Here is a 27,816-nt window from a genome sequence, read left to right as displayed (position 1 = left end):
GCAATTGTGGTGAGGAAAAAAGTTTTGATTCTGAATAGACCAAATTATGGACAAAAATCAGAATGATCAAATATTCATCAAGAAATATACGCAATGCAGACAAAACAGCACTTTATTCTTGCGTAATATTTCACTGTATTAAGTCTTTGATTAATGTTATCGATTGGTTCTTGGAAACTGCAAAGTTTTCTAGAACCAACCTCCAGCATTTATTTCCCACTTCAAAGAATCAAATTTTAATGTTATAAAGAAAACTGAATAACAATAATTGTAAATAATTACAATGTACTTTTTACCTTTCCTCAACATTATTATAACAAAACAATATTAAATAAGGACTTGCTGTACTAATATGTTTAAACATGAAAGTGCTAATGAATTTAAATAACTGAATGAACATATCACAATTCTTTGCCTTCTTAATATAAAAGGACAGAAACAAAGATATGTAGTGATTGAAAAAACTAAATAACAAAGATAACTTGAGCATTTCTGGGTATATTAGCTAGTGGTATAAAACTTGAAACAAAAGATTGTTTTGTTGGTATACAACTATATGGCACACTCATGAATTAACAATGTGTCATTGTAAAACATAAATATTTCTTCTGCAAATTCAACATCTCTAACTTAGCTATGCAACCAAGGATCTGTATCTAATTTAAAGGCTTATTGCAAAAGTGAAATCTATGAAAGGATTTCAGTAAAACTATTAGATAGTTAAAGACAAATTAGTATTGCTAGAAAAATTTCCTTACTGTATTACATCATTTGACAATGTCGTGGAATCGTGGTGTCAAAAACTTCAGTGCTAAAGAGATCATATAAATAACACTCTAGAAGATATGTCAATAAAAATAAAAACGTTGGAAACTAGTTAGCAATTGGCAAGGAAATTCTAGGGTCTGCTATGATTTGTCTTTAGTAAATGCTATGTTATATCTATATTTCAAATAAGAAATATTAAAAATGGCAGTTATTCCAATTCATTTTGTATAATTAACTATATTTAAATTAAATGTATCCAAACAAAAAATAAAATAATCAACTTACATGCTACAATATTAACATATCTATTTTTGCTTTTATTCTCTGCCATTTGAGAATGTTCAGCTGAAAGATCTAAGTCAGACGACTGCTGGATTGCCTGCAAAAAATAAGTCATTAACATTTAGAAAAAGGAATATCAATCAAAAATCCAATTTCAGTAATTGAGAAAATAGATTACTTCATATTCTTTAGCAAATCCTATATCTCCATCAGCATGAAGATTGGAAACGTGCTTAGCCCATTGGTGAACAGGAATAGAAGCATATTCAGACTCATCTGTAGTAAATTTAACAGTTAAGATCTTGTTTAGAAAATAAATTTTAAAAATTATTGGTTTCTTACCAAAAGTTTCAGACAGAGGAGGAGAAATACGATTGCCAGGCGGATCATCTAAGTAGTAATATGCAGCTTGGAAATACTTTCTGTAATATGAAGGAAAGGATATGTAAAAAATTAAATAAATAAAATTAAGCAAGTCCTTATTTATCATCAGACATGTACCTCCATAAAATAAAAGAAATTATAGCGAGGAGGAGAGCAAATGACACGCAAACAATTCCGGCAATCAATCCAGCACTTATCCCAACTTCTTCATAAGGAGCAGTATAACCTTTAAACATTATATCAAATATTAAACTTAATGTCATTAAATAAGCATTTTATTACTATTTTCAAACTTTGCTCACTTTGAAGGAGAACTTTACGAGATTCGGAAAAGGGGCCTTTATATAATTTATTTTGTTCCACAATGCTACGAGTAGCTCCTCTCACTTTCACTTCATACATTGCATTAGCCGTTAAGTTAGGTATCAGTACCTAAAAATTCATAATATATATAATTTAAATTATATTTTTTACCGTAAGAAATTAAGAAACCTCATTATATTACCGCATGGTCGGGTTTGTCGTGCGTCGAAGCCATCGTGATCTCTTCAAATTTCCAACTCTTCTCGGATCGATAGTAAACAAAATAATAATCAATTCTATTAAATACGGTGTGTGGACGTTCCCACTGAAGAAACAAAGTATCCAAAGATTGACAAGTGAGGTTCACTATGTAAGGTGCACTTGGACCTATGAAGGAAAAAAAATATTTTTCATTAAAAAGTATTTTAAAAAAACAAACAAAACAATTTAAAATCAATATTCTCAAACAAAAATTAAAGACATTATTTTAAATTAAAAGAGATTTATTCATAAAACTTTTCTGGGTTACATTCAGGAGCCACAATTCATGTTTCCAAATGAGAGGGAGAATCTCCCTCGCCTTTCCCAAAAGGGAGTGACACAAATTTTGAAGGCACCTGTAAAAATGTATGTCCACTTCCTTTGTTAATATTATGGTCAAGTCAGCCGAAAAAAGATTTCTTTATTTATTTACGTAACATGGCTAGCTAGTATATTCATCCAAACAAAACTCAAAGAAAGTTTGATTAACAAACATTGACATTAACCTCATTACTGACAATGAAAATATAAATTTATTAAATTGTTAATAAATGTTCATGAATTTTATAAAATTACTAATTTATTGAAAAAAAAAATGTAATCCAAAATTAATTTTTCGTTACACAATCAAAATTATTAAAACAACAATTGAAATAAAATTCTGAACTCAACATTCTATTAATGTTCAACTCAGAATTAGAAAATCAAATTTGTTATTTTTTACAAAATTTTCTACAACTTTAAAAATTCATATAAATTAACAAATTCAACTTTAAAAATTTTGAACTGTATGTTAATAGAGGAATTATGATTCTAATACAAAAAACTTTGCTTCTATCTGCTTGTGTTTTCAAGAATTTTTAGAAAAAGATTTTCTCATAGAAAAGCCATTACATTTTTACTGTCATTTGCTAAAGATCAAATACATAATACCCTATTCACGATGTATATTTTAAGCCAGCTTAAGGTATGAAATATGAATGGAACTGACTTAATGTTAAACCGGTTTAACTACCAACAACCGGCTCGGCTTAAATCGCTTTCTCAAAGAAGCTTAAGTCGCTTCAAGCTTTCCGCCACAAGTTCAAAAATAATGGCAGAAGCAGATGTACAGATGTTCGAACAAACCAAGGTCCTAGAACCTTGCGAACAAACAATACTCTTCTCCGTTAGCATGTATATGCTGCTTCGGTACAAAAAGTTTAAATAGTAATATAAATTTCTGTCAAAAATCCATTCTTACCATAGTTCTATCACTGAAGTGATATAAACATTGAGAGAATCGTGCTGCCAACGACGACGACGTCACCGATAATAAATGTTAATAATTCCTAACTAACGTCTTATGCATTTTAAATAAGTTATTTATATTTTAAATTACTAAATATAAATTAATTTATGATGATTTATGAAAATAAGCAAAAGTTTGATTTTATTTAAAATGTAATATTGAGTACACCCACTTGAGGGCTAAGCGAATAATTTGCTTTAATTACCTAGTGTGAACAAGTACTTAATCTTGTTTTCAACAATGTGACTTAACTTAATTCTGCTTAAATCTTAATCCCGCTTAAAATGTACAGTGTGAATAGGGTATAACCAATGAGCCTTAATATACTATAAACTTTAAAAGAATTTAAGTAAAAGTAAACAGTGTTGCATCTAATATAGTTGTATTTAACAGTTTTGTAAATCAATTAAGATTTATAAAAATCTGATCAATTTGAATTTCTTCAAAAATAAATATAATAAATTTACCTTGAACATCAGTTCTAATTTCCAATGTATTGCTTGGATCGCCTTCATATTTTCCTGTAAATGCTTTTACTATAATCTTATAAACAGTATAAGGCTCTAAAATTACAAAAAAAAATTTAATACATTAATTATATTATTAAAGTACATTTTAACATTAAGTTTACAAATATTACTAACTGAGATTCTGAATTAAATATTCCATAACTGGTTGCGGATTCAAAACTTTATGTACATCCGTAAAATTTTGATTTACATGAAGAACATATATACGATATCCTTGTATAACACCATTAGGAGATTCTGGTTCTTCCCAACGAATTCTTAAAGAATTGTCAGTTATCAATATTCCTGTTATATTTCTTGGTTTTGTAGGATCTAAAATCATAGTAATGTCAATTTTATATTAATTTAACTTAATAATATCTAACTAACTTTCGATAATGCTTACGTCCTTCATCGGTCATGACTGCTACGGTAGCAGCTGGTCCCTGACCCGCAGGGTTAAATACTTGAACAGATACCAAATACTGAGTGAAAGTTTCCAAATTTCTGAAGGTATATTGCTGCAAATAAATAAATACTTTTAAAAAGCTAATTAAAAATCAGAACATATCAAATTAGTTAATGAAACTATTCAATTACTTTTAAAGTGTTATTGCAGCTTAAGCAACAATAAAAATATTTTGAACACATTAAAAATTTTAAAATAACCACTGATGAACTTAATCTACCATTACTGCACTAGAAGTTCTTTAAACCAAATAATGTCTCTTAAAAGTAGTCATTTATCTTCCTTTATCAATCAACTTTATTAGAAATCTTTAAACCAAAGAAACACTTCAAGGAGTCAAAACAGTTTTGACTCCTCAAGCTGTACTATGTTTGAATCCATTTGTCTTTAAGTGTTTGATCTGAGATGTGCAATATCTTAATCAGAATGAACTGTTTTAACTTCTTGAACCATATATAATATATTTCTTTTTGTTTCAAGTCTTATATAATATAAACTAAATTAATAATGAATACTGTTTGAAAATGTTTAAAACTGCTAAATTTTACAAAATAAAAATAAACTTGGCTTTTATAGCATTTCCATATTTCAAATCAATTTTATTATAAGTGTTAAAAGTAATCTCATAGTTCTAGTTATATCTTATGCATTATTCATTACAACTAAATATTTAACAAAAACAATACCTTCCAACCTGTTACCGGTGTGTTGTCCCACGACGACGAAAAACAAAAAAATAGTTTGTTCCTAACGTTTTCGAACCTAACAGGTATCTTCCTCGGGTAACGTCGAATACCCGATAGAATGCAAATCAATGAGAAGGAACACAATTTGAAACTCAAACACGTGCCTCTCGATTACATCTTCCCGGGCATGCATAAATTGTGTTCCTTCGTCGATCTGCATTCTATCAGGAATTCAATGTTACCCGAAGACGAACCTGTTAGGTTCGAAAACGTTAGTAACGAACCATTCCACTCTCTACTGACACCGGGATTTATAAACTACAACTCTAAAAATAAACCTGTTACCGGTGTGAACAGGTAAGATGATTTTTACAAAGAACACTGATAACAGGTTCGGTTTTAGAGTTGTAACAAACTATTTTTTCGTTTTTCATCGTTGTGGGACAATACACCAGTAACAGGTTGAAAGGTGTTGTTTATTTACTGCACCCCGGTGTTGAGTTAGTGACGTTTCACTAATCATTAAAAAAATTGTAAAATAATGAAATATGGTTTGTTGATTAAAATTTTAAAAGTAATTTTTCTTGATCTAAATAGGATTTTATAGGAAGAAAGTTGCCTTTAAACTAATTTGTGTTGAGTTAATTTTTATCTGAAGTTAAAATCTTATTAAAAAATCCTTAAAAACTATCATCATTAATTAATTGCTATCTATAGCAAAGACAAGATCTCAATCTTTAATGTAATGACACTAAAGAAGTTATTTCGACCGAGTCGATGCAACGTTTAAAAGGTTCATAAATATTTTAAATGTAATTGTTAAGATTTACATATAAATAGCTGCTATCTGACTTACATACATTCAACCTTACTTAAAATTTTTCCAGCTGGTGCAAATTTTAAAAAAGCTGTCACAGTTATATACCCCTCAGGCCATGATCGCCACTCTGCCAATACAAATATGTTATGTATCTTTTGTGTACAAAAATTCATTACCTTTATATTCACCCAGCTGATTTTTCTGAAAAAAACAAACGTTTTTGGTCTACTTCTAAGACCTGCTTCAGGTGAAAAATTTTTAAACTGATGGAACTTCTAACATTTCAATGTTAGAAGTTCCATCAGTTTGTCCCCACTACGCCAGAGCTCGTCGCGAGCCAAGCTCATCACAGAACATCAATTTTGACCACGTCTGCACTTTGCTTCCTATTTACGAGCCTCCGACCTCAACCACTCCCCGCCAGCACGCGTTGGGGCTTGAGAACTACGTCACTTGCACCGGTTGCTCCCAATGACCAATAGAGGGCAGTCTAGTCGGAGAAAGAGTCGCAAAGCTAGTATCTCCATATCAACTTGAAGAGAAGAAAAGAGAGAGTGTTCCATCAGTTTAAAAAGAATGCAGAAGAGCTCACACGTACATTCAAACTTAAAATTTTATAGAATCGACCAATAGGACGCATCCAAGTGTAAAAGTTCTAAAATCTAGTATAGCCCAGTTTCTGGAAAAGTTTTATTTTACATCTATCTTTTGATTTTTATATTATTTTTGATTATTAGGTGTTTGTAATGACACTTACCTTAATATTTTTATTCTACATTTCGAAGCATATCCTTGTAATTTTCCTACAAGATTTCTAAAAAGTTGAATAAATCTACATATATTTGCAGCAAAAATTGTTTCGCTTCAATCAAATTCAGTGTGTACAGTCGAGTGCTACATAAGCATTCAAGGAAACTTCAGCTTAAATAAAGTTCTATAAAATCCAACCTTTATGTAAATTGAAGAATGACCACATGTATTTTTATTTTACTGAATACAAGCACAGATACAATTTCCTTCTTATTCCAATCTTTTGTCCGATATTTAATTTAATTTCGGAAAAGAAATGTTTCTTTTTATAAGATTCCGAATTATCTAAAATTACATCTAAATTATAAAAAGAATTTTTATGAGTACGAAAATGATTAAAGCCATAAACTAATAAAGAGTTAATATTTAACATGGAAGATCCAATACCGGAGCTCACTAACAGACAAATGGAAAAGATTAGTTAAAATCTATAACCATAAAGAAATAAACCTTTAAACGGGGGGATTTATTTAGAAACAACCATTTGTCAACCACCTTTGGGTTCAAAAACAATGTTTTAAGATATATATGTTTCAAAATGTGTAACATTTAAAAACAAGTATGCAAGTAATGAATATAAGCAAAAATATACACACGATTTAAAATATACTAAGCTGATAAACAGTTAAACTTTAAAAATGAAACACATTATGCTGTTTATAAAGCATTTAGTGTGTTTTAGGTGTTAAATTTACATCAGGCAATTGATATAATAATCTTTTTTTGACAGTACAGTAGACCCCCCCCCTATAACATGGGTTCATATAACGTGGATTCATATAACACGGCAAAAAAATTGTGATCATATTCGTACAACATGCTAAAAGAGACTCGTATAACATGGAAAAACGTCATTGCCAACTCGTGTCGCGACAGGATTGGTCGAATCTGGACCAATAGCAGATATCGTACAAACCGTTGAGTTTAAACGAGCACTGGACCTAGTAAAAAACATTTATTATTCAATGGCCATAAAAATTATATTTATAGTAATGATGTCTCCAAAGTTAAGTTATTTTTCTGCAAAAAATTCACTGATCGGGAAACATGCGTCCGCCATTTAACGAGCCGCTCCGCAACGAAAACAAGCTTAAGCAATGGCGTCGTCGAACGGTGTACACTCGGTAAGTAATCCTACAAATTTTTGTTTATAGCATAGTTTATGTGGATTATTCCCAAAAAATTATACGTGATTTGGAAACGTTGAGTTAAATTAGTCTAGAATCGATTACTTTTATGGAAGAAAACCTTTCAAACAGCCGTAGCTCCTAAACTGCACACGTCCGGGCTGTGATTGGGTCATGTATTTAAGTGACTCGTACAACACGGATTCATATAACACGGAACGTATCTACCGTATTATAGGGGGGTCTACTGTATTTAAATATTCTAACATTTTTGTATATTTGGCTAAGTTTGGATCTTGTATGTTTCAGCTGATGTTTGTTATTCTTATTTGTTTACATGTGTATTAATCTGATTTATTTTCATTCAGAAAATTTGATTTAAAAATTCAGAAGAAATATAATTATTAGAACACGTTGAAATGTATGCAAATTACATTCCGATTAGTCAAAAGAGGGTCAATCAATTACAATGAATTCACATCTAACAACAACATCTACGTTTAATATAACTGCTGCTTACCAACAAGTAGAACAAATGCATATGGCCTAATAAAAAGAATTGTAATTTTTAATACCATAGTTGAGATTTTTAACAATCATAAACACTAGAAAGTTAAGCAGTCCTTTCATTTCAGATAGAACATTTTTTGAAACTGACCATTTTATCATCAGATCTGCAATACTGTTCTAATTTGAACATATAATACAAGCATTCTAAAGCAGTTACATAAAATAAAGTTAACAATAATTGCTAAAGAATTAGCCAAGATGCTACTCCATTTTTTTCAACTATTGTTATATTATTATTTCTTCTACTCCTCAGGATTTAATTTTCCTTGAACCTTATTTGCAAGATCAGACATATTCAGCATCCCTGATATTTTGTCTGTCTACAAAAATAACGCACGAGATTTATTTACGGGAACTTACTTTATGTTAATATATAGTAGTTCTTTAATAGCTTAGTAATTTGTTATAAACATTATTTCTTATTTTTTGTTGTAGGAAAAAATAGTTTTTTATTTTTACCCATAGAACATACACCAGCGTCCCAGTCTCACTATTTAAATGACGTACTGTGTAAAATAAAAAAACACTATTAAAGTCAAGATATATTTTAAAAACATAAAAATATGGTCACATTTTTAAAAAAAACAGTTAATGTGAACCTAGGTATACAAAATGGCGGCGCTTCCGGTAACCTCGATGGCAAGTGTTTTTAGAAAATAAATGTAGATGGCACGGATAGAAATGATGCCTCAGTATGCAAATATCCATCAAAAAAGTCCATTAATACCCCAAGCTAAAAATAGGTCATTTGTTTCGTTGGTGACAAATTCTATTTTATTTCTATTAATAAACACATCACATCAATTTTATAATTGTATAAGCTCTTCTACGACAATAACACATTCTTAAATTAAAGCATTTTTTTAATTTTTAAAATTTTTATGTTAATTTATTGGTTTAGTGTTGTGTTGCGAATTATACAGTAGGCCCATTTAATTATTTATAGAATTTAATTTGAATTTTCCAAACTAAACAGTGATAATTATTCATTCGTTCATAAATTGTTCTTTTATTCTGCTTGCAATAATTTTAAGGTAAATTTTGGGTCTTGAAAATTTTCTGTACCTCTGCAAAATGCTAGAAGAAAACATATTGCTAGAAGAGTTAAGATTTAAACATTTTTTCTGGACCATAAAGTCTATCGTCAAAATCCACAAACAAAGAAAAATGAAACACAAACATTGGTAACATGTTATAAAGCACTGAGCATTTGAAAGTTTGAACATCCTTTTAAGAATTCTATTGCACGACAGAAAATTTCTAAACATAAAACAAGTAAAGACAGAAATGTATGGACTCAAAACTGCTTTATAATAAATAATTGATGTTAGTTCCATTTTCTGTTTGTGGATTCTGATGGGATTTATGGTCCCTAAAAATGTCTAAATCCAAGTAAAAAAGTGGACTCCTTAACTGTTCCAGCATAAGCAAGGAGTTTTCTGGTTTATGTAAGTATAGATAAAATATTTTGTTATCCATTTAAAGTAATATTTACAAGAAACAGATGGTCATAAACAGTCTACAGTTCATCCGAAACCTGATTTAATAGTCTGCGGATAATATAACCGAGTACTACTGCTCTATACCAATTGTTACGATATTAGGCATTAAATAATTAAAACTAAACAAAACAAGTCTTTTAACATTTACTGCTCTTGTATTCATTTTCAAAATTAGCCAGCTTTGTAATATAATTACAAAACTACTTGGCTTGCATGGGAGACAACAAAACAGCTTGCTTATATCTGAACAAAAACAGTACCAACTCTGTAACTAAAAGCATCTGTATGCAGATGGAAATTGATTCAGTCCTTAATTGGCCAATATCACTCTCATAAGTTTGTTTGGTTGTTAATACAAGTAAATTATTAAATTATAAAGTGAGACAATGAAATATAGAGAATTACACATTAAATGTAAGTAATTATCAAATATCCATAATTAAAGCTAGATAATAATGTTATTTAAATGTATAAAACTAAAAAAAATCACATGATTATTAAGTTATTAGATAGAATCTCCTGTTATTTGCATAAACATAAATTGTGCTAATTAAGATAAATCAAATGTTATCATTTACACAATACTAGATAATACTAGGAATAAAATCTTCCAGTCAAAACCTAATAACTGGTGCAAACCAATTATATTTTCATGGTGAACGTTTTCGGACACTTCACTGTGACCTTCCTCAAGCCTTCCCGTCTTCTTAAATGATTTACTTAAACGATTTTCGAACAATCGAACTAGGAATAAAATACTAGATAATTCTGAATTAAATATTTTGCCCAGTAACAATCAATGGAAAACAGTTGATAATATTTAATATTTTGGTATATTTTCATAAAAACTCATTACGGAAAAGCTATATTATATAACTGAGAACTTTTTTGGCTAAATTTATTGGTGTATTATAAACTACGAGACATTTTTTGTCGTTAACTGTTATTAACGGTTTGTATGTAACAATGGTTCGACCCAAGTTACGTTTAATCTGGAGATCTGAACCAAAAAATGTTAAACTCAATATGTTAACAAAGATATATAAGGCTTACGTTGTTATTGAAATGGAATGTATCAATGTTAAATTTATACAAAACTTATTTTATAAATACAATAAAATTACTAATTATACAGTATATTAAGACAATTTTATTGGATTGTTACAAGCAGAAGATAATGAAAGTTGGAACAGGTAAATCACTGAGAATAGCTGATTTTCTGAAACTCTCAGATTCAATCTGTAATTTATCAATTATAAAACGTGATTTAACTTAAGCTAATGCAGTCTGCCTTATAAAATAGCAGTTATATGAATTATATATATTTCTTTATGATTTTTTTTTGGTTATGTTTCATAAGGAAGCTATAGAAAAGGAAACTTGCTGTTTCCTTTTAGTACTAATATTTAATTATCTAAAACATTGTAATTTTGAGTAGTTTTTTCATATTGATATGTATCTAATACAATAATTGTAATTGTTATTAATTAATTCTGGCAATATTGTTATTTTTTCATTTCACAAAAACAGAAGTTTGAAATGTCTGGATGTTGATGTCTTTACTTATCTACGTATATTAAGCTTATTGTAATTTTAAAAATACAGTAGAGCATCGATTATGCGACTCAATTGGGGACTGGGATTGGTCGGATAACAGAAAAAACGGATAACCGAGAAGTATGAAAAAATACGTTATTAGTATAGTATATTAGTATATCCCATGTAATTAGTATATTAATATATATCGCCATTAACGTACTTCGCATTGAATTTTCATCGATGTTAAGCCTAACAAATTATTTTTTTAATAATAATCGTCGCTATTGTATCGTTAAAAATTATTTTTTTATTTTGCACAAAATAAATTCAAAAATAAAGAAAAATAGAAAATTAAGCCTTGTTTAAATACCGGCTTCCCTTTTACGGTTGAGCCAGCTACACCACTCAAAAATTTAAAAATAATATTAAAGTAGCCAAGACATGGACAAATATTATAGCGCCACATCACTAGCGGACGTTTGAATTTGCCGACTAGAACGCAATCGGTTAACCGATGTGACGGTTGATCGGGGATGGGATAATCAATGCTCTACTATAATAATAAAGTATGTAACACAATTTTAAAATACAATATTGTCGCAAAGAAATTCTGATTTAAAATTTTTGAAAATTAATTTGAAATCAATACAAATGTATGAAAAATCAAACCAATAACAAGTTCTGTAATCAATGCATTACAGTAAAAGATTTACTGTTAAGTAATTTTTATTATATACATATACTCTGCATCAAAATAATATAAACACTACAAGATACCCAGCTCCAAGATTAAAGGCAATTTTGATAAGGTTTAATGAGCATTTATCTATCATACAGAGTCATATTCTTGTTGTATTTACAAATTAAATATATTATATTATAATACACTATATTATTATAGTGTATTAATAAATTAAATATATGCACAAAAATTACTAAAAAAAATTTATTTTGCACAAATAAATGAGAACAGGAGTTCCAAAATGAGATGAACATCAGTGTTTATTTTATTTCCATTTCAATTTTCTTATGTTTTATTAATCTATTTATCTCCCTCATAGCAGTTACATAAACCCAAATAATTTGCATATTGTGATGGAACTATGATAATTTGTTGAAAATTCCAGAATATAAATAAAAACACTCTGTCTTCTGAATAAATTGGTAAAATTAAAGCCTGAACACCCCAAATGGACACTCCAAACAAAACTGCACATAAATTAAACAGGAGTGCTGGTGTCATCAGTAGTTTTCTCACAGATGAGAATAGTTATGGAAAGAAAAAGAATATAGGATGTCCAAAACATTTTTAGCCAACACAAAGAGAGAGAAATTTTGTAGTATCAGCAACAGTTTCAGTTCTGCATTTAAAATTTGAAAATAATTTGACATAAGTGATCATCTTCAAACTATCCAAAGAGTGTTACAAAAATCACCAAACTTAAAACATAAATATGATGATGATAAAGAATCCCCACTTTGACTGACCAGTACAAAAAGTAAGACTAGAGTCTGTACAAACAACAATGTTGTGTGTGTTTTTTTTTTGTTTTTTACATTTGTTGGCAAACAGTAGTCTCAAATAAAAGGACGGTTCCGCCGTAGACTTGTTAACGTCTCTACAAAAGCGTGTGAAGGGACGGATAGATATGGACTCAAGTATTTGTATAGTCTAGTAAAAAATATATATATTTTTTTTTTTCTTCTAAACGTGAAATCGTCCCAGCAGTTTTATATAATATAAAGAATGTTGTAGACTAAAAAGTAAAAGATTATCATTTTTCCAGATGAAAAACAATTTAATTTGATGGTCCCATGGATTCCTGGATGGCCCCAATAGATTCAAGTGCTACTGACAAGATTTGAGAAAAGACAAGCAAATGTTGTCCAAGAGGTAAATGGATCAGTAATTATTTGGTCAGCCATAGAATAGAATGGAATAGGATGGTATAGAAAATGGAATGTGGTTTTCTGTTCTGGAAAATTAGACTTAAAATCATACATACAGATGCTAGAAAACAACTTGTTGAATATACCTGGACAAATAGGTGGTTCTGATTACATATTCCAACAAGATAATGCTAGCATCCAAGGAAACAAAATCTTGGTTTGCCAAACATAATCTCCAGACTTAGCAAAGATCCAGAGCTGAACATAACTTAAAATGTTTGAGATCTTGCTAGATCTGTTTACACAGAAAGGTCACCAGTTTTGAATGTGTGGCAAACTGTTTAATCAATGTGAAATTTTGTTTGGAGTGTCTGTCTGCATTCTAAACTTTAATTTTAACAATTTCTTCAGAAGACAGTAGACTACATCTGTTCTGAAAATATCAACAAATTATCATAGCTACTTCACCACATTATCATGCATTTGCATGATAATGTGGTGAAGTAGCATCATGCTTCATGCAAATTATTTGGGATTGTATAACAGATATGAGGGAGGTAAAAAGATAAATAAATATAAGAAAAAAAAAATAAAGTAAACAATGATGTTCACATCATTTTGATGTTCCTGTTTCACTTGTCTGTGCAAAATAAGCAAAAGGAAGAAACTCGCAAAAGATTTTTATGTTCTGACAACAAACACCTCACAGAACAAACACAAGAAGCAGCAATGTAAAATAATGAACACTGATTGGTCTTTCCTTGTCTTCAGGCAACAATTCAAAACTTTTCGGAGCGCAGGAGACATTAACATTGATACTCAACCCAGTATATACCGATCGGATAGTATTCCTCCGAACTTTGAAACTCTCCCTTGTAATTCCAGCCTTTTATTTTTCTGACAGAAGCAATTCTTTTATAGTATTCGTGAGACTGTCAGGCAGGCACTCGCTAAGTTTTGCATCTGTTTTTATTTTCGAAAGGTGAGAGTATAATAGTAAAGGTAGAGTGGGCAGATGTCGTCTAATGTTGCTGGGCAGTATGGCTCAAACTGGTCTATAGTAAGCTGGAGTTCAATTTTATCTAAGAAAGATACTGCATAATCAAGAAGACTCAAGCAGCTAAAGGAGTAACAAAAATTACATCTGAGAAATAAAGAACATTGAAGTGCTCATAATGGAACCTGAAACTGATCTGATGGTAGAAGAATGCCAAGAACTCTTAAACGAAAAGCACCAAGAAACTCGGCGGGATATGTTTTCTTCTGAAAAAGAAAATTGATGCCGACATTCGCTATTAAAAACCTTTTGATGAAGTGGAAAGAAGTCAGAACAACGATGTTAGAAGAGCATCCAAACCAGGTTGAGGTTAATAGGCTTAGGAATCTCTACAATTACAATGCTATTAATTACTTCTGAAAAATCCTGAAGAAGAGAGAAATGCAATCAACATTAGACAAATTCTTTAACACCCAAAAACAGAAAAAACATGACTAATAAAAATGCAAGACTGTGTATGTATGTATTTTTATTATTACATATAAATAAATGTAGTAAATAGTAAGAAATGTAAACGTAAGAAAGTATATATTTTTTATTTTTGGGATCTCCAGAATGAATTAATCAAATTCCCTAAAAATCTATGATAAATCGATAATTGGTTAATGAACAATTCGGTTAGCAAACAAAGTTTTGGAAATGATTATGTTTGTTAACCATCATCCACTGTATTACAAACAAATGTAGTTTTCTATTTAACCTTTCTGCAGTGGGTTAGTCAGGTATGGTGCTATCCCTATGTAGTGGAGAATAAATGTGGAAAATTTTTTAAGTATTTTCCCACACGTTTTTTCTCATTACTGTTTCAGAAAAACATTTTGTGAACAGTTATGTCTAGTAAAGAAAAGTCTTTTTTTATTGTCACATAATTCCTTTTTTGTGAATTTTTTTTTCGCGATAGTTTTTGGGTAGTTTAGTGTCTTTTGCGGATATCGCCAAAATCTACGGCTATATCCACAAAAGATTTTTGCGGATATAGCCGTCATTTACCAGTGCCACACGATTGCCCTTGACGGATATATCCGTCGGTCACTGCAGAGTGGTTAACAATTACTACAATTTTTTCATCTTCAAGAGCTGGCTTGGAAACAACATAGCATATCTTGAACACATGGTTACTTAAATGTTTTTAATTCTTCATGATGGTGGTTTACTGCTAGTTTAGTGCCCCTTATTATTTGTGTCAAAAAGCTTTGAATATAAAGATTCAATTCTAGTTAGATAAATACAACACTTACTTGAGCCTGTGACCGGTGTGAAAATAATCAAATCAAATCAACAAACGTTTTCCGGACACCTTCCGTGTCCTTCCTCAGGTTAAAACTGCTGGATTCTTTTTTATATAACACCATTCCAAACTTTTAAAAAACGAATTTGAACGATGGACATTACGCAATCGAACTATCATCGTTCAAATTCGTTTTTTAAAAGTTTGAAATGGCGTTATATAAAAAAGAATCCAGCAGTTTTAACCTGAGGAAGGACACGGAAGGTGTCCGGAAAACGTTTGTTGATTTGATTTGGTTATTTTCACACCGATCACAGGCTCAAGTAAGTGTTGTATTTATCTAATATACACCCCGGTGTGTGTGAGGAAGATATGTTAATTCTAGTTGTCAAATTACCTAAAATTTAACCATTATTATTTTTTACACCTTTCATCCTTTAAGTAGAACTAATTTTTATATTTTATATGTTCTTATCTTCGTATAACGATCTTTACAACTTTGTTATGGAGCAATATTAATTTAACTAACATTACCAGGTTTACTTGCCGACCTTGTTATCATAATTTGAAATCTCCTGAACTTTATTTTATTAACAACACCTATTATTTTTTCAATTCTAAAAATATATTTCCTACTAGGAATAACTGTTTTCTCAACCTAGTTTTTCCATAAGGCTCTTGATTTTGATACATTTGGTACAGGGTTTTGCATCTGATCATACAATTATATCAACTGAATTACTGTCTATTTTCACTCCCAAGGAGTAGTCAGCAAATTCTCTTAGGATGCAAATATTTTTGGAATCAAACTGATCCAAGATTACTCTGATCATTCAAATTGTGTATACGAACAAAGTATAGCAATCTGATCAATCTTCATCTGTGTATACAAATGCCATACAGAATCGATAGAATTATTATTAAAATTTGTGCTATTTTTAGTTTCAGATCTAACAACATAGTTAATTTGTTTTCGTATCACAGTTGTTTTGTTGAATTTCGGCAAAGTTTGTTTGCAAACACACGCCATTATTTTATCGGAAAAATTATGCCACAGAAAAGCAAAATGTCTTTCTCAATTACATATAAAGCAGCAACTTCTTTTTGCATTTTGTCGATACTTTTATTCAGACACAAGAGCAAATAACCTGTCGCTTTTTTAAATTGGGTCGGGCTCTGATTAGATCAGCAGTTAAATTCTGTGCAAGTTGTACGTTGATGGGCTAATGATTGGTTGACAGTCTGCATCATCAGTAGTGAGTTGGTCGAGCTATCATAGCCCTGTGTTTGCACACCTTTGGGCACTAAGACAAGTGTCACTAAGAATAGGTCACAATTATTCTAGTAGGGGGATTTATAAGTTGCTATCTGCTGGGGAAATTTAAGCCAGTTTGCAATGCACTATGGGATTGAAACTGGTACTCACAAATCTAGCTTTGTAGTTTTACTATGAAAAACGCTTCTGTACTTAGAATTTTGATTTTAGGACACATACTCCACATCCCTGTGGTAAGAATGCATGGCGTGCACTCTCCTATTTTGTCAGCAGTTTCATTCACAGAGTAAATACAATTTGATCTTGTTTGTATACTTTCCGCTAACTAACACACGTGGCAGAAACAATCTGTATCATGTGATAAAGTCTGGTCCGATCTTAGGGATCAATCCATCTGAAATGAAAAATGTATGTGTCCCTACTAATATGGTTCAAAGTCAATCAGAAAATAGTTTCCAACTACTTGTGTTTCCTGAATTGGTCATTTCTGGAATATGATAGCCAGCCTTTAAGCCAGAAGATTTGTCAACTTTATGATGCATTTTAGTAATAATACTACTATGAGCATTCCTTTCTCATTTCTAATATTTTGAAACTTTCACACTTGTATTATAGCCCCAATTTTATTCCTGCTATATTTTAATTAATATTTCACCTATTGCATCTTCTGTTTTATCTTGTATATTTACCATAATAATTCTGGCATATTTCAGAAACATGGTGTACCTCTTTTATTGTTGTTATTCCTAAAAGATACTCATCATCTTATAAACCCATATCTTTGTCTGCAGTTAGGCTGAAAATTTTTGAAATTTCTACAGCTGACCCTTGATAATCCGACATGCTCAGTAGTCCGACGCATCTCCCGTCAAGGTCACCGTAGTCCCCGTCCCGTTACGTGTCTGCTTGCACAGAAGGATGTCGCGACATGAATCTCCCACCCAATTCTTACACGATGACACACATTTCTTGTGTTTTCTGTGAGCAGTTCTGTACGTACTGTATTATTTATGCTTATACATACTGTATGTACATTTATTGGCTTCCATATTTCTTTTAATAAACATGTTTTAGTTAACCGAAATGGGTGTTTCATTTCCATATTAACCTAGGCAGCATTTTACTCATAAAATGTAGGAATATTGTAGGCTACTGCTAGCAAAACAATGCCAAATATGTAATCACTTTCGGTAATCCGACACCCCTTTGATCCCATACCTGTTGGATTATCAATGGTCAGCTGTATTTAAAATTACATTTAGTGTCCAGTTGTGACCATACTACAGGTAAATGCCATCCAACACTGTGTTATCCAGTTTCAATTTACCATCACTAATTTAGTTTCTATTCAACAAGAAATAGTTAAGAATCTTGAGAATAAAAACACCTATCTATATCATATACATTGAAATCAGTAAGGCATTTATTTGATTCAGTTATATCTTCCTCTTCTACCAGACTTTTTAAAAAAACCATTTTGACATTCATCCTACTGTTCAAATTTGGCTAAATAATTATTATTTACTATGTTCCTGCAGAGTTGAACTAGGAGATCTTTTGTAATTTTTCATCAGTGTGCAAAATTCCTCAAAAATACATTTTAAATAGCTTTCTTTCTATTGCTTATCTGGATCTTATTATTTCTTGTGTTAATTCTAAAATTATAACTTACGCTAATGATCTAAAAATTATCAACTCCGATCCAGAAACTTTTCAAGACAATCTCAATATTTTAGTTGTCCCCCTCAAATTTCTAAATACCAAAATTAATCTATCCAAAATAGTATCTGTTTGTTACTTGCTATTAAAAAGTCCAAATTATTATACTTTTTATATTATTGGTGTAGCAAATTTTAATTCTGTTCATTCTTACACCAACCTTGAAGTAATTTTCAATAAAAAATTAACATTTAAACACCATACTGATAAACTAATAAAAAAATTTCAGTAACTAAGGGGAATCTTGTGGCATCACTGTAACTTAATTTTGTCAGACTGTTTTCAGATCTCTCTTCTTCACTAATTTTCACTTCCCGGTCGTCTATTGCCTGCGCATACGGTCGGCGGCAGCTCCGTCGTTTCTTAACAAAAATTTCAAATTCACCCATAAGATTTATCTTTTATTTAACAAGCTAGGTCATCTATCTTACACCACTCTAGCGAGGAGGCACGAATAAGGTTCGGAATCCAAAAATTCTTTGCACGCACTAATTATTTTGATCGAACGTTTTATCTGTACTCCGACGGGTTACTTTCTCCGCATAATGGCACATACTTTTATCCGCGTTCCTTCTAGGCCGACTCGAAATTTATCTCGTCGTTTCCTAATTTTCGTCTTTTATCATCTAGAAGCCATTCTTTTATCTTGCAGTCACGATCATTTTTATTTTTCGATTTCGCTTTTTTAAATCTAAGTTCAGAAAAATGCTTTATAATTTACTGCGGTAATTCTTTTATTTTATACACACGTCCGGGTTTTATCTTATAATTTTTAATGCTCTTATATCATACGTAGTTCATAAATTTTATACATTTTGTAAATTTTATCTCTTCTTCCTTAGTTTTTAATAATTTATATATATTTTATTTTTGTTTTTTTTTTGTCATTTTGTTACTTATGTTTTTGTGGGGCAAATTAATTGTTATTTTGGTGGTTGTCGTCGTTATTTTCTTTTATACCGGATAGCCATTATAACAATTTAAGCGTATTTGCAGCTATTGTATCCATTCTCTGCTGTCAAGACAAAAACAAAATGACAGAAGACCTAATACTTTGAACTTAGGAGTGAAAATTCATCAAATGAAGAAAAAAGCCATCAAATCTCATAAAACTTAAATGTGGGTGTGGCATTGAAAGATTTCAACTTCATCCATAAAACACATTTCAAGGCAGATCAATCTAACAAAAAAAAAGTCGACTTTCTAACAAAAACTTATGCAGGGATGTAATTTCAAAGACAGAGAATTAAATTAAATCAATCATTTACGCGAAAATCACGTGAAGAGTATTAAAATCATGTAAAAATGCATTGAAATTTCGATGACTTTACACCAGAAAGGGCTCAAAACAACGTCCAGGTTCAATGTGTTTGTATCGACACGAGAGTCGAACTTGGCCCATTTTATCAAACAAAGGGGATAATTTATTCCATTTTCGATTGACGAAACGAAAATTATTTGAAAGATGCACTCACCCTAGCAGACGGATCTCGAAGAATGATTGTTTTTTCTTCGGGTCGATCTCTGGGACGATAAGAGATCTTGTATCCCAAGAACTCTCCGTGGATGGAATGCCTAGGTGGTGGCGCCCACTGGATTCGAATAGTGGAACTACTAGTATTATGAGCCCCTATGATGGTAGGCTTACCGTCGGGAACTACGAAGTGGGAGAAAAAAAGGCAAAATAAACAAATTGCGACTTAGAAATTTTAATTCGATTATATTAATAATTTAATTTAGTTTACTAATAATAATAATTCAATTAACTTTAACGAATTGTGATTTAAAAAAATGCCTGCTTTGGCGTGTTAACGTAACGTATCCGCCCGAATTACGGAATAAAATATTAATTTTTCCATTTAATATTCGTTCTGATGGCGATTTCCTTTTCGATAAATGTCGGTCTGGCGTATTAACCAACCGTCTAGACGCTTCTAAACAACAAAATATTGTCTGGAAATTTATTAATAAGAGTTAATTCGGTTCAAAACTTTTCTGAATTTTTCGACTTTTCTCTTTTAATATTATAAAAGGTGGTTCGGAGCTCGGGTCGACGCTTATAGACAAACAAAGGTCGATCGGTCAAGCGTGATTCCAATTAAAGATAGAGTTCAAGCGTCGCCCAACTTTCGTAAGGAGGAGGAGAACAAATTTGAATAAATAAATAAATGAAAATTTTACCTTTTGTTAGCACCTACGTACTAAACGCGAACGCATTAGTAGTACTACGGCGTATGTCGTTAAGTCGGAAATTTTGTACGAAATCATCAAATAATATTCGATTAGTTGCACTACCGCAGGAAATAGATGCAGAAAGTATGGATTTTCAATCCGGTTAAGGGAACCGAAATGTCGTATCGCTGACACACACAGGTCTAGTGTTTAGAAATAGCCGGCTTTCATTTTTAAAAGTCCCTCTTAGAATTTAAAATGTGTATAAAAAATGTTTGCCAATACGGATCTCTTCCCGCCTTTATCGAGTTTTGAAAATTAATTTACACATTTTTAGCTGTTTTTATTTATTTACTTATTTATATTAACTATCTGTGGAAGAGATCTTAACTACATTCAAATTTATGGAGGCGAATATAAAGTAAGCGAGTGTGTCAATTCATATTTGTGTACGAATATCGTTGATGCATAAAATACGACAAAAGCGAGAAAGGAAGCGCATATAAATCATTCGGTCGGTTATGTTAATAAATGTATTATTCTCGTCTATTGTGTCAGCATATTCATTATAGAAATTTCTTTTTTTTTTTTTTTGTGCTTAGAACTCGAACGAGATGTTTAGACTCACCTTCTCTCAGCGTCACCATATAATAAGATTCTTTGCTGGGCTGACTCTCTCCTATAGAATTGACGGCTAACACTCGAAAGGAATAAACCGTATACGGTTGCAATCCGATCACCTGATAGTTCGTTTGATTATCGCCTGTAACGATACCGTTGAACAGGTCCCATTCTCCCTTCTCTCCGACCCTACAACACATATAATTCCGTTTAAATTATTTACTTTAAAACAAATTCTAGAAATCAAAAATATTATTACGCTTAACGACTCCCGACCGGCGAGTCGGGAATCCTTACAATTTTTACCAATCGCCAGCTTTTCGGAGTTATCGAGGCCCGGACCACGCGGTCTTCCGGGCCCTCGGTACTTTAAAAAGACAAAATAGTTTTTAAAAATCGTATTATATTTTTTGATTAATGTAACCCTAGGTATACAAAATGGCGGCTCGTCTCGGATTCCAGCAATCAGAAGACAGGAAACAGTCGGGACGCACGTTCTAACCTAACCTATTCTAATAAATTACCATAATTATTAGCAACCAAATTATTAGAATAGGTTAGGTTAGAACGTGCGTCCCACTGTTCCCTGTCTTCTGATTGCTGGAATCCGAGACGAGCCGCCATTTTGTATACCTAGGGTAACATTAACCTATTTTTTAACGACAAAATTTAAGGAGTAGCCTACACTTTAGAAGCTCGGATCGAACTTACCGACCCCCGTCGATAATCCCACGAGCTGAAAAAAACTTAAATTACGAAAACTTTTTTAAAAGTCAAAGAAAAGTAGCCGTTTAAAAAAAGCGCTGAATAGCTGGCAATTTATTTATTTATTTTATAAATTAATTTTTTACATCGAAGATAGAAGAATATCGTATTTTCGCCAGCGGGTTCGAATTCCGTCAGACGGCGAACGTTCCGTTCCGTTCCGTTCCGTTCTTAATGGCAACTTATAATCGGGCCTCTAACGCGTAAAATATAGAATTTCGAAGTGGAACACCGACGACTGGGCAGGCGATCGCGTCCGACTCTTAATAAATTCTTAATTCGACTGGGAATCGTCGTGGCCAAAAGAAATTTGCAATTTATATAATTCCGAACTGGCGTACGGAAAAAGACTACAGATTACGGGGGTCGGACACGTGAAAAGAAAACGTGCAGAACGAATAGATCACTAATTGTTCCGAGGAACGATTTGTCGTCGTCGCACGCAACGTCACGATAAGTACGGTTTCCGCGTCACGAATAAAATTCTACCGATTCGTTTCTCGGTCGGCAGATGGCGGTAATTGCCAGGGCTGGGACGAAACGGTCGAGAGCCAAAAAATCCTATTATTATTTATTTACTTAATGGCAAAGTATTCAAATATTTTATCGTGAATTACGCGCGCGCGCATTCAATAAACTAGTTTGGGTGCGACGCCCGAGGGCCTTTAACGAGACGGATAACACCGGCCGGCCACCAGACGTCCATTTGCCTACAAACCGGAGTAAGTCGAGGAGGCGCCGACGGTGGGTCGCCATGGTAACGGCGGCGCGGATTCCTCGGCTCGACGGATATCCTCCGCCATCTTGTAAATATAAAATATATATATATATATATTTATTTATTTATTTATTTATTTATTTGAAAAGAAAGAAAACGGGGGAAAAGTCTAAAAGACGAGAAAGCTTTCTTTAAAGCGCCACCAAGTTACTCGGGGAGGCGTTAGGAACGACGCATTTATTTCCGAACGCGTTATTTTTTAATATCGGAATTGAATAAGGAAGACGAAAAGAAAAGAGGAAGAGAGAAAAGCGGATTCTTCTATCGGAACGGCGGACGAGGCCGATCGATTCGGATTCCGGATCGGAATCCGTCGCATCACTCTCCCGCCAACCGCGCAACCGGGCGTTACGTCGAAGGAAGAAAATATTCCGACGCCCCCAAAGAAATCTTACGATAAATTACAGGAGCACGGGAAAATTCCGTAAGGAAATCGCAAACTTTCCTAACAACACAACCAACTTTAACGTAAGAACATTTCCAGTCGTTTTCGTCGTCGCGATTACTTTCCGTCGAGCGAGGAAAATTAAAACTTTTCTGTCCGGAAGAGAATTTATAAAAGAAGATTTTTTAGCGTTAATAGCGAGGTCGAGGCCGAAGTTTTAAACGCGTAAACCTGTACGTCGGACGTTCGACGCCGCTTTCCTGTAAGCCTAGAAGTTTGACAATGGCGTTTGGAACGTCGAGCATGATTCCACTGACTCCAAACGCCATTATCAAACATGCTCCACATTCCAAACGCCATAGTCAAACTTCTAGGTTTAAACGGCGCCGAACGTCCGACGTACACGTTTTCGCGTTTAAAACTTCGGCCTCAACCTCGCTATTACCGTCAGAAGATGGTAAACTTTCCATCGGCCGTACATCGGACCGTCGTCGGAGTGGACGAAATCCGTACCGGAGGGGACGCGAAGGGGCGGAAACGGAAGGTTAAAAAAAATCTTACCTGACGTGGACGACGTAGTGCACGATGGGACTGTAATGGGTGTCGATGCTGGGCGCCCACGAAAGATTGACCGATCGCGAGGTAAAACTCATGATCAGCGGCATTCCGGGAGGGTCGGGCACGTCTGCAAAAACAAAGTGGCAAATATAGTCAAAGGCGATAAAATCCGACGGACGGAGGACGTCCGGCGATAAAAGAGACAGAGTGGAATCGCTTATCGATTTCGTTTTTACTTTATCGACCCGCGAGAGGTTCTTACGCCACTAAAAGAAAGGGGGGAAACCGTTTACGCCACGGCCTTAGAATTTCGCTGGAGACGGGCCTGGACGATAATTGTCGGTAAGAAGGCCGCCACGCCCATTTTAAAAAAGGCCCCGGCAACCACGCGGCACGCGCGACTATGCCACGAGGCTCGGTCCGTCCAGCCACTCGACTCGGGCCCGGAGGACGACGGCTCCGGGCTAACCGGGAGGAGGTAGGTGGTGGCCGGCAAAACCCCCACACCCGTCAAATGGACCGGCCGAGTTTCCGGCCCTAAAATCGTCGAATATAAATTACGATGGCGCGCGCTGGAAATCTCGGCCGTTTTCTTCCATTCCGGCTTCTAAAGCCGTTTAGGAGGGGGCTAACGCCCGCCGCGCCGTTCGGAATAACGGATTAGTCTGGCGATTACGTAGGGTTTCCGTAAAATCCGTCGACGGAGGCTCCATTCGGGGTTCTCTTCACAATATACTTAAACGGCTCTTCTCCCTTCGGTTTGCTCGGCTAATTTCGTTACGGAACTCCTACTCCACCGAATGGAAGATCGTTTAAACGCGTAAGGACGGAGCCTGTAACTTACGATGCCAAAACTCGGGTGTCGGCCCTTGCCTCGGTTCTTAAACGATTAAGTTTCCGTTCGGATTAAAAACGCCGACCGCGTAAATCCGGTTACGCCGGATTTTTCTCTTTGAATCGACTCCGGCTCGTTCCTAAGGACATTTCGTCGTGGTAGAACGGTACGACTTTCGAACTTTCTTACACCGACTGACCAAAGACGAGAACGGCGTCTTTAAAACTCTGCATCCGAAACTTTCGAAAACGGATTCGTAAATTCTACGATTGAGAATCGACCCTTAGGGGACGTCGCCGACTTTCCGGCTTTCCTATTTTATCGGATTACATTTTCTATCGGTCGAGTTTGTAAACCATTTATCCTCTTTTCCATTTATCCCTTCGGTCTTCTTCCAAAGTCTAATAAGTCTTACCTAAAAGCTTCGACCAGCGACGGGACGGGGGGATGCGGCGAATTTCCCGAGGGGTCGAATAGGACGCGTCTTTTGACGAGGGTGCCTCCTATTACGATATTAAAACGTGTAAAATGGAGTTTATTTACGTTCTCTTCTATCGAGTCAGAGAAATATACACAACAAATCGAGAAAAATAATAGTAAAACCAGGTCGTTTTACGCCCGTATTAATTAAAACTGTGCAAAAGCAAATTTTTATACTTAGTTCGATTCGTAAGACGTCGTATCGATAACTGGGAAAGAACATAAAACCCGGTCCGGGACTCGGATATCGATTGAAGGAAAATTCGAAAGACGGGAAATGTGGCTACTCGGGATATGACTCATTCTACTTAAAGCGCAGACGGGAAAACGAATACGTCGTAATGAATGGGGGTTTGGGAAAACGTCCGGGTCGTTGTTATAAACCAAATGGAACGTCGTCATACAAATTCTGTGTCCCTAACTCTCGATTTTATGCCGCAGTTCTCCTAAGACAAACAAAAAAAAAAAAAAAATACGAAACATTTCTTTCCAATACTATTTCGAAACAAGAAGAATTTTTCGGTGTCGTTATAGAATCCTACCGAAAGAAAAATATACTGGATGATCGCTTTTATACTTATCCGGGCGCAGAAGAGATCTTTCCGGCATATTCGTAGTCAGGGTTCTTCGTTTCCCTGCAACGTTTACACCAAACTGAATTAATTCGTTCGAAAAGAAACGAAACGTGAAAAATCGCGCGGAAGTCTTGCGGCAATACGTACATTTCTCAAACGTAGGAACAAAATGCAAAATTAAAAAAGAAATACGATGTTCGCAAATCGTGTGACGACACGCGACGCTTATAATAGGGCCGATATTACACAGTCTACTAATCGGTAATACACGGTGGCAATGCCTTATACTCGCCAACACTACCGTGAAATGATTTTATGTTACGAGGAAACGAGACGAAATGTACGAGAAGCGACGTGTGTCTAAATTCCACCAGCATTTTCCAGCTGCACCGAGAAGAGACGTTTTCGACATATACTGTAGCCAAATAAAAGTAATTGTTTTTGTACTAATTAGTCTTCCATTAATTACTTCGATATTCCGTTAGTGTACATATTGAAGCGGCAAAAGAAATACATAAAACCACGACCCGAAAAATTGACCGTTTTCGTTTTGTATCGCTTCGAAAAGATTCTGGGATCGAAATGATCCCGAGGTACCCGACAACGGTTAATTCTAATTATTTATAGAATTAATTAAATTACGAAAACGTAGCTAAGGAAAAAGGATTATCATCCTCGGTATTTAATTATATATTAATTTTAACAAATAGCATTGCGGTAAAGGTCTTTTTATGCACGGATACTCCAGGGTGAACGGTTGGTATTCTCTACGCGAATTATTAAATTTAGCAATTTATACGAGTAATTCTGTGACTACCGTCTCGTTAAATCAAAATATGTCTATAGACGTTTCTTCTATCGTTAAACTGCATTATTCCCGTTACAACAATACGCGTTGGGGTTTTTATTCATTAATAATACACCCGCGACCACATCTCTCCTCCGATCCGAATTACGAATCACAATAGCAAAATCTAAGATTCTCGGCAACGCATCGTAAAATCGCTCAACCGAGGAAATTTCTATCGGCGATTTCTCTCTCTATATATATATAATTAAATAGAACTTAATTAAAAATTAATTCCTCGATGGAAAATATTTTTATTTTCCGGCGCGATTTTTTATTATTTACTTTCGAAGGCGAGTCGGCCTATAGTACGAACCTATGAACATTTTATAATAATATAAGTTAAATCGCGGCTTGATTACGAATTTAGTTAAATTCGTTAATCCGGCAAGAAAATTAGCACGGCGATTTCTTTAAATATATTTAACAATTAACGTAGTTTTAAAGCCGTTAATTATTAAATTGATCAATGGCAAAACGGCCAGGACAATCGATGTAGGGACGGCCGTATTTTCCGTTAAATCATTTTAGATAAGGTGACCGGATGATTTTTATTCGTAGATTTCGTCGACGATAAAATAAAATATAATCGACGATACCGGAATTGCCACTGACGGATTCTGGTTATTTATATAAGCGGCGTCTTCGACGGCATCGCGCTTTCCGCACGCGGTCGACATAGTTCCATTTATTTTATTATTTTTTTCCGAACATCGGTATCCGAAGGAAAATAAATACAGTATGGAATAAAGCAAATACACGGATTTACCTCGAATCTATTAAATAACAGGAGTTACTTTCCGGCAGGGTGCAATATAATGGTCGATTTTGCACCGTTCCTCATCCACGCAACATTTCGACTTTCGAGAGTTATTTTATAAATACTTCTCGAAACAAACCATTTCTTTCTCGTAATTTCAAAATATTTGATATTTTTTGAAATTATTTCTTTTAAAAACGAACTAAAGAAAGTCGCCGTTAAGGGGCGCGTAATTTCACACCGGCCGTTAATATTAACGGCCGGTGGGAAATTACGCGCCCCTTAACGGCGACTTTCTTTAAAGGAAACGTTAATATTAACACGATATAATTAATACAAATTGCGTATTTTAATCAATAGAAAGGAAGAGTATTTTTTCGTATTTTGATAAATACCGAATCATAAATACGACATCCATTAAGTCAAGAAAGATATCCCGATACGGGTATATTACACCCCACTCCAGACTATTCCGTTTGATTTCTTTTTAATTCGTCGGAATGCTTTGGAGATATTCGGTAGCCTGCTTGGCAATTTCTAACACCGCTG

At 33.6% G+C, this 27,816-nt stretch overlaps 2 protein-coding genes across 4 annotated transcripts in view; both read right to left on the bottom strand.

Annotated features, from left to right (window-relative positions):
- Positions 1 to 27,816, bottom strand: part of Grip (Glutamate receptor interacting protein) — a 330,265-nt gene that overhangs the window by 115,922 nt on the left and 186,527 nt on the right. The gene's annotated exons all lie outside the window — the stretch shown is intronic.
- The window catches only part of LOC136974443 (tyrosine-protein phosphatase 99A-like), a 53,587-nt gene that overhangs the window by 15,001 nt on the left and 10,770 nt on the right, over positions 1 to 27,816 (bottom strand). For all 3 annotated transcript variants that reach the window (XM_067269335.1, XM_067269337.1, XM_067269338.1), the window contains exons 3-14: positions 23,774 to 23,897; positions 21,292 to 21,473; positions 19,967 to 20,148; positions 4,205 to 4,319; positions 3,934 to 4,131; positions 3,757 to 3,852; positions 1,940 to 2,124; positions 1,737 to 1,866; positions 1,552 to 1,660; positions 1,393 to 1,472; positions 1,229 to 1,326; positions 1,054 to 1,147 (exon numbers count right to left, since the gene is read on the bottom strand). In XM_067269335.1, the coding sequence (XP_067125436.1) occupies positions 1,054 to 1,147; positions 1,229 to 1,326; positions 1,393 to 1,472; positions 1,552 to 1,660; positions 1,737 to 1,866; positions 1,940 to 2,124; positions 3,757 to 3,852; positions 3,934 to 4,131; positions 4,205 to 4,319; positions 19,967 to 20,148; positions 21,292 to 21,473; positions 23,774 to 23,897 (1,593 nt within the window). The remainder of the gene's footprint in view (positions 1 to 1,053; positions 1,148 to 1,228; positions 1,327 to 1,392; positions 1,473 to 1,551; positions 1,661 to 1,736; positions 1,867 to 1,939; positions 2,125 to 3,756; positions 3,853 to 3,933; positions 4,132 to 4,204; positions 4,320 to 19,966; positions 20,149 to 21,291; positions 21,474 to 23,773; positions 23,898 to 27,816) is intronic.

The sequence above is a fragment of the Centruroides vittatus genome, unplaced genomic scaffold (genome assembly GCF_030686945.1).
Source record: "Centruroides vittatus isolate TY-2023 unplaced genomic scaffold, ASM3068694v2 contig_349, whole genome shotgun sequence".
Taxonomy (NCBI): domain Eukaryota; kingdom Metazoa; phylum Arthropoda; class Arachnida; order Scorpiones; family Buthidae; genus Centruroides; species Centruroides vittatus.
This window is presented reverse-complemented; position numbering and strand designations above follow the sequence as displayed.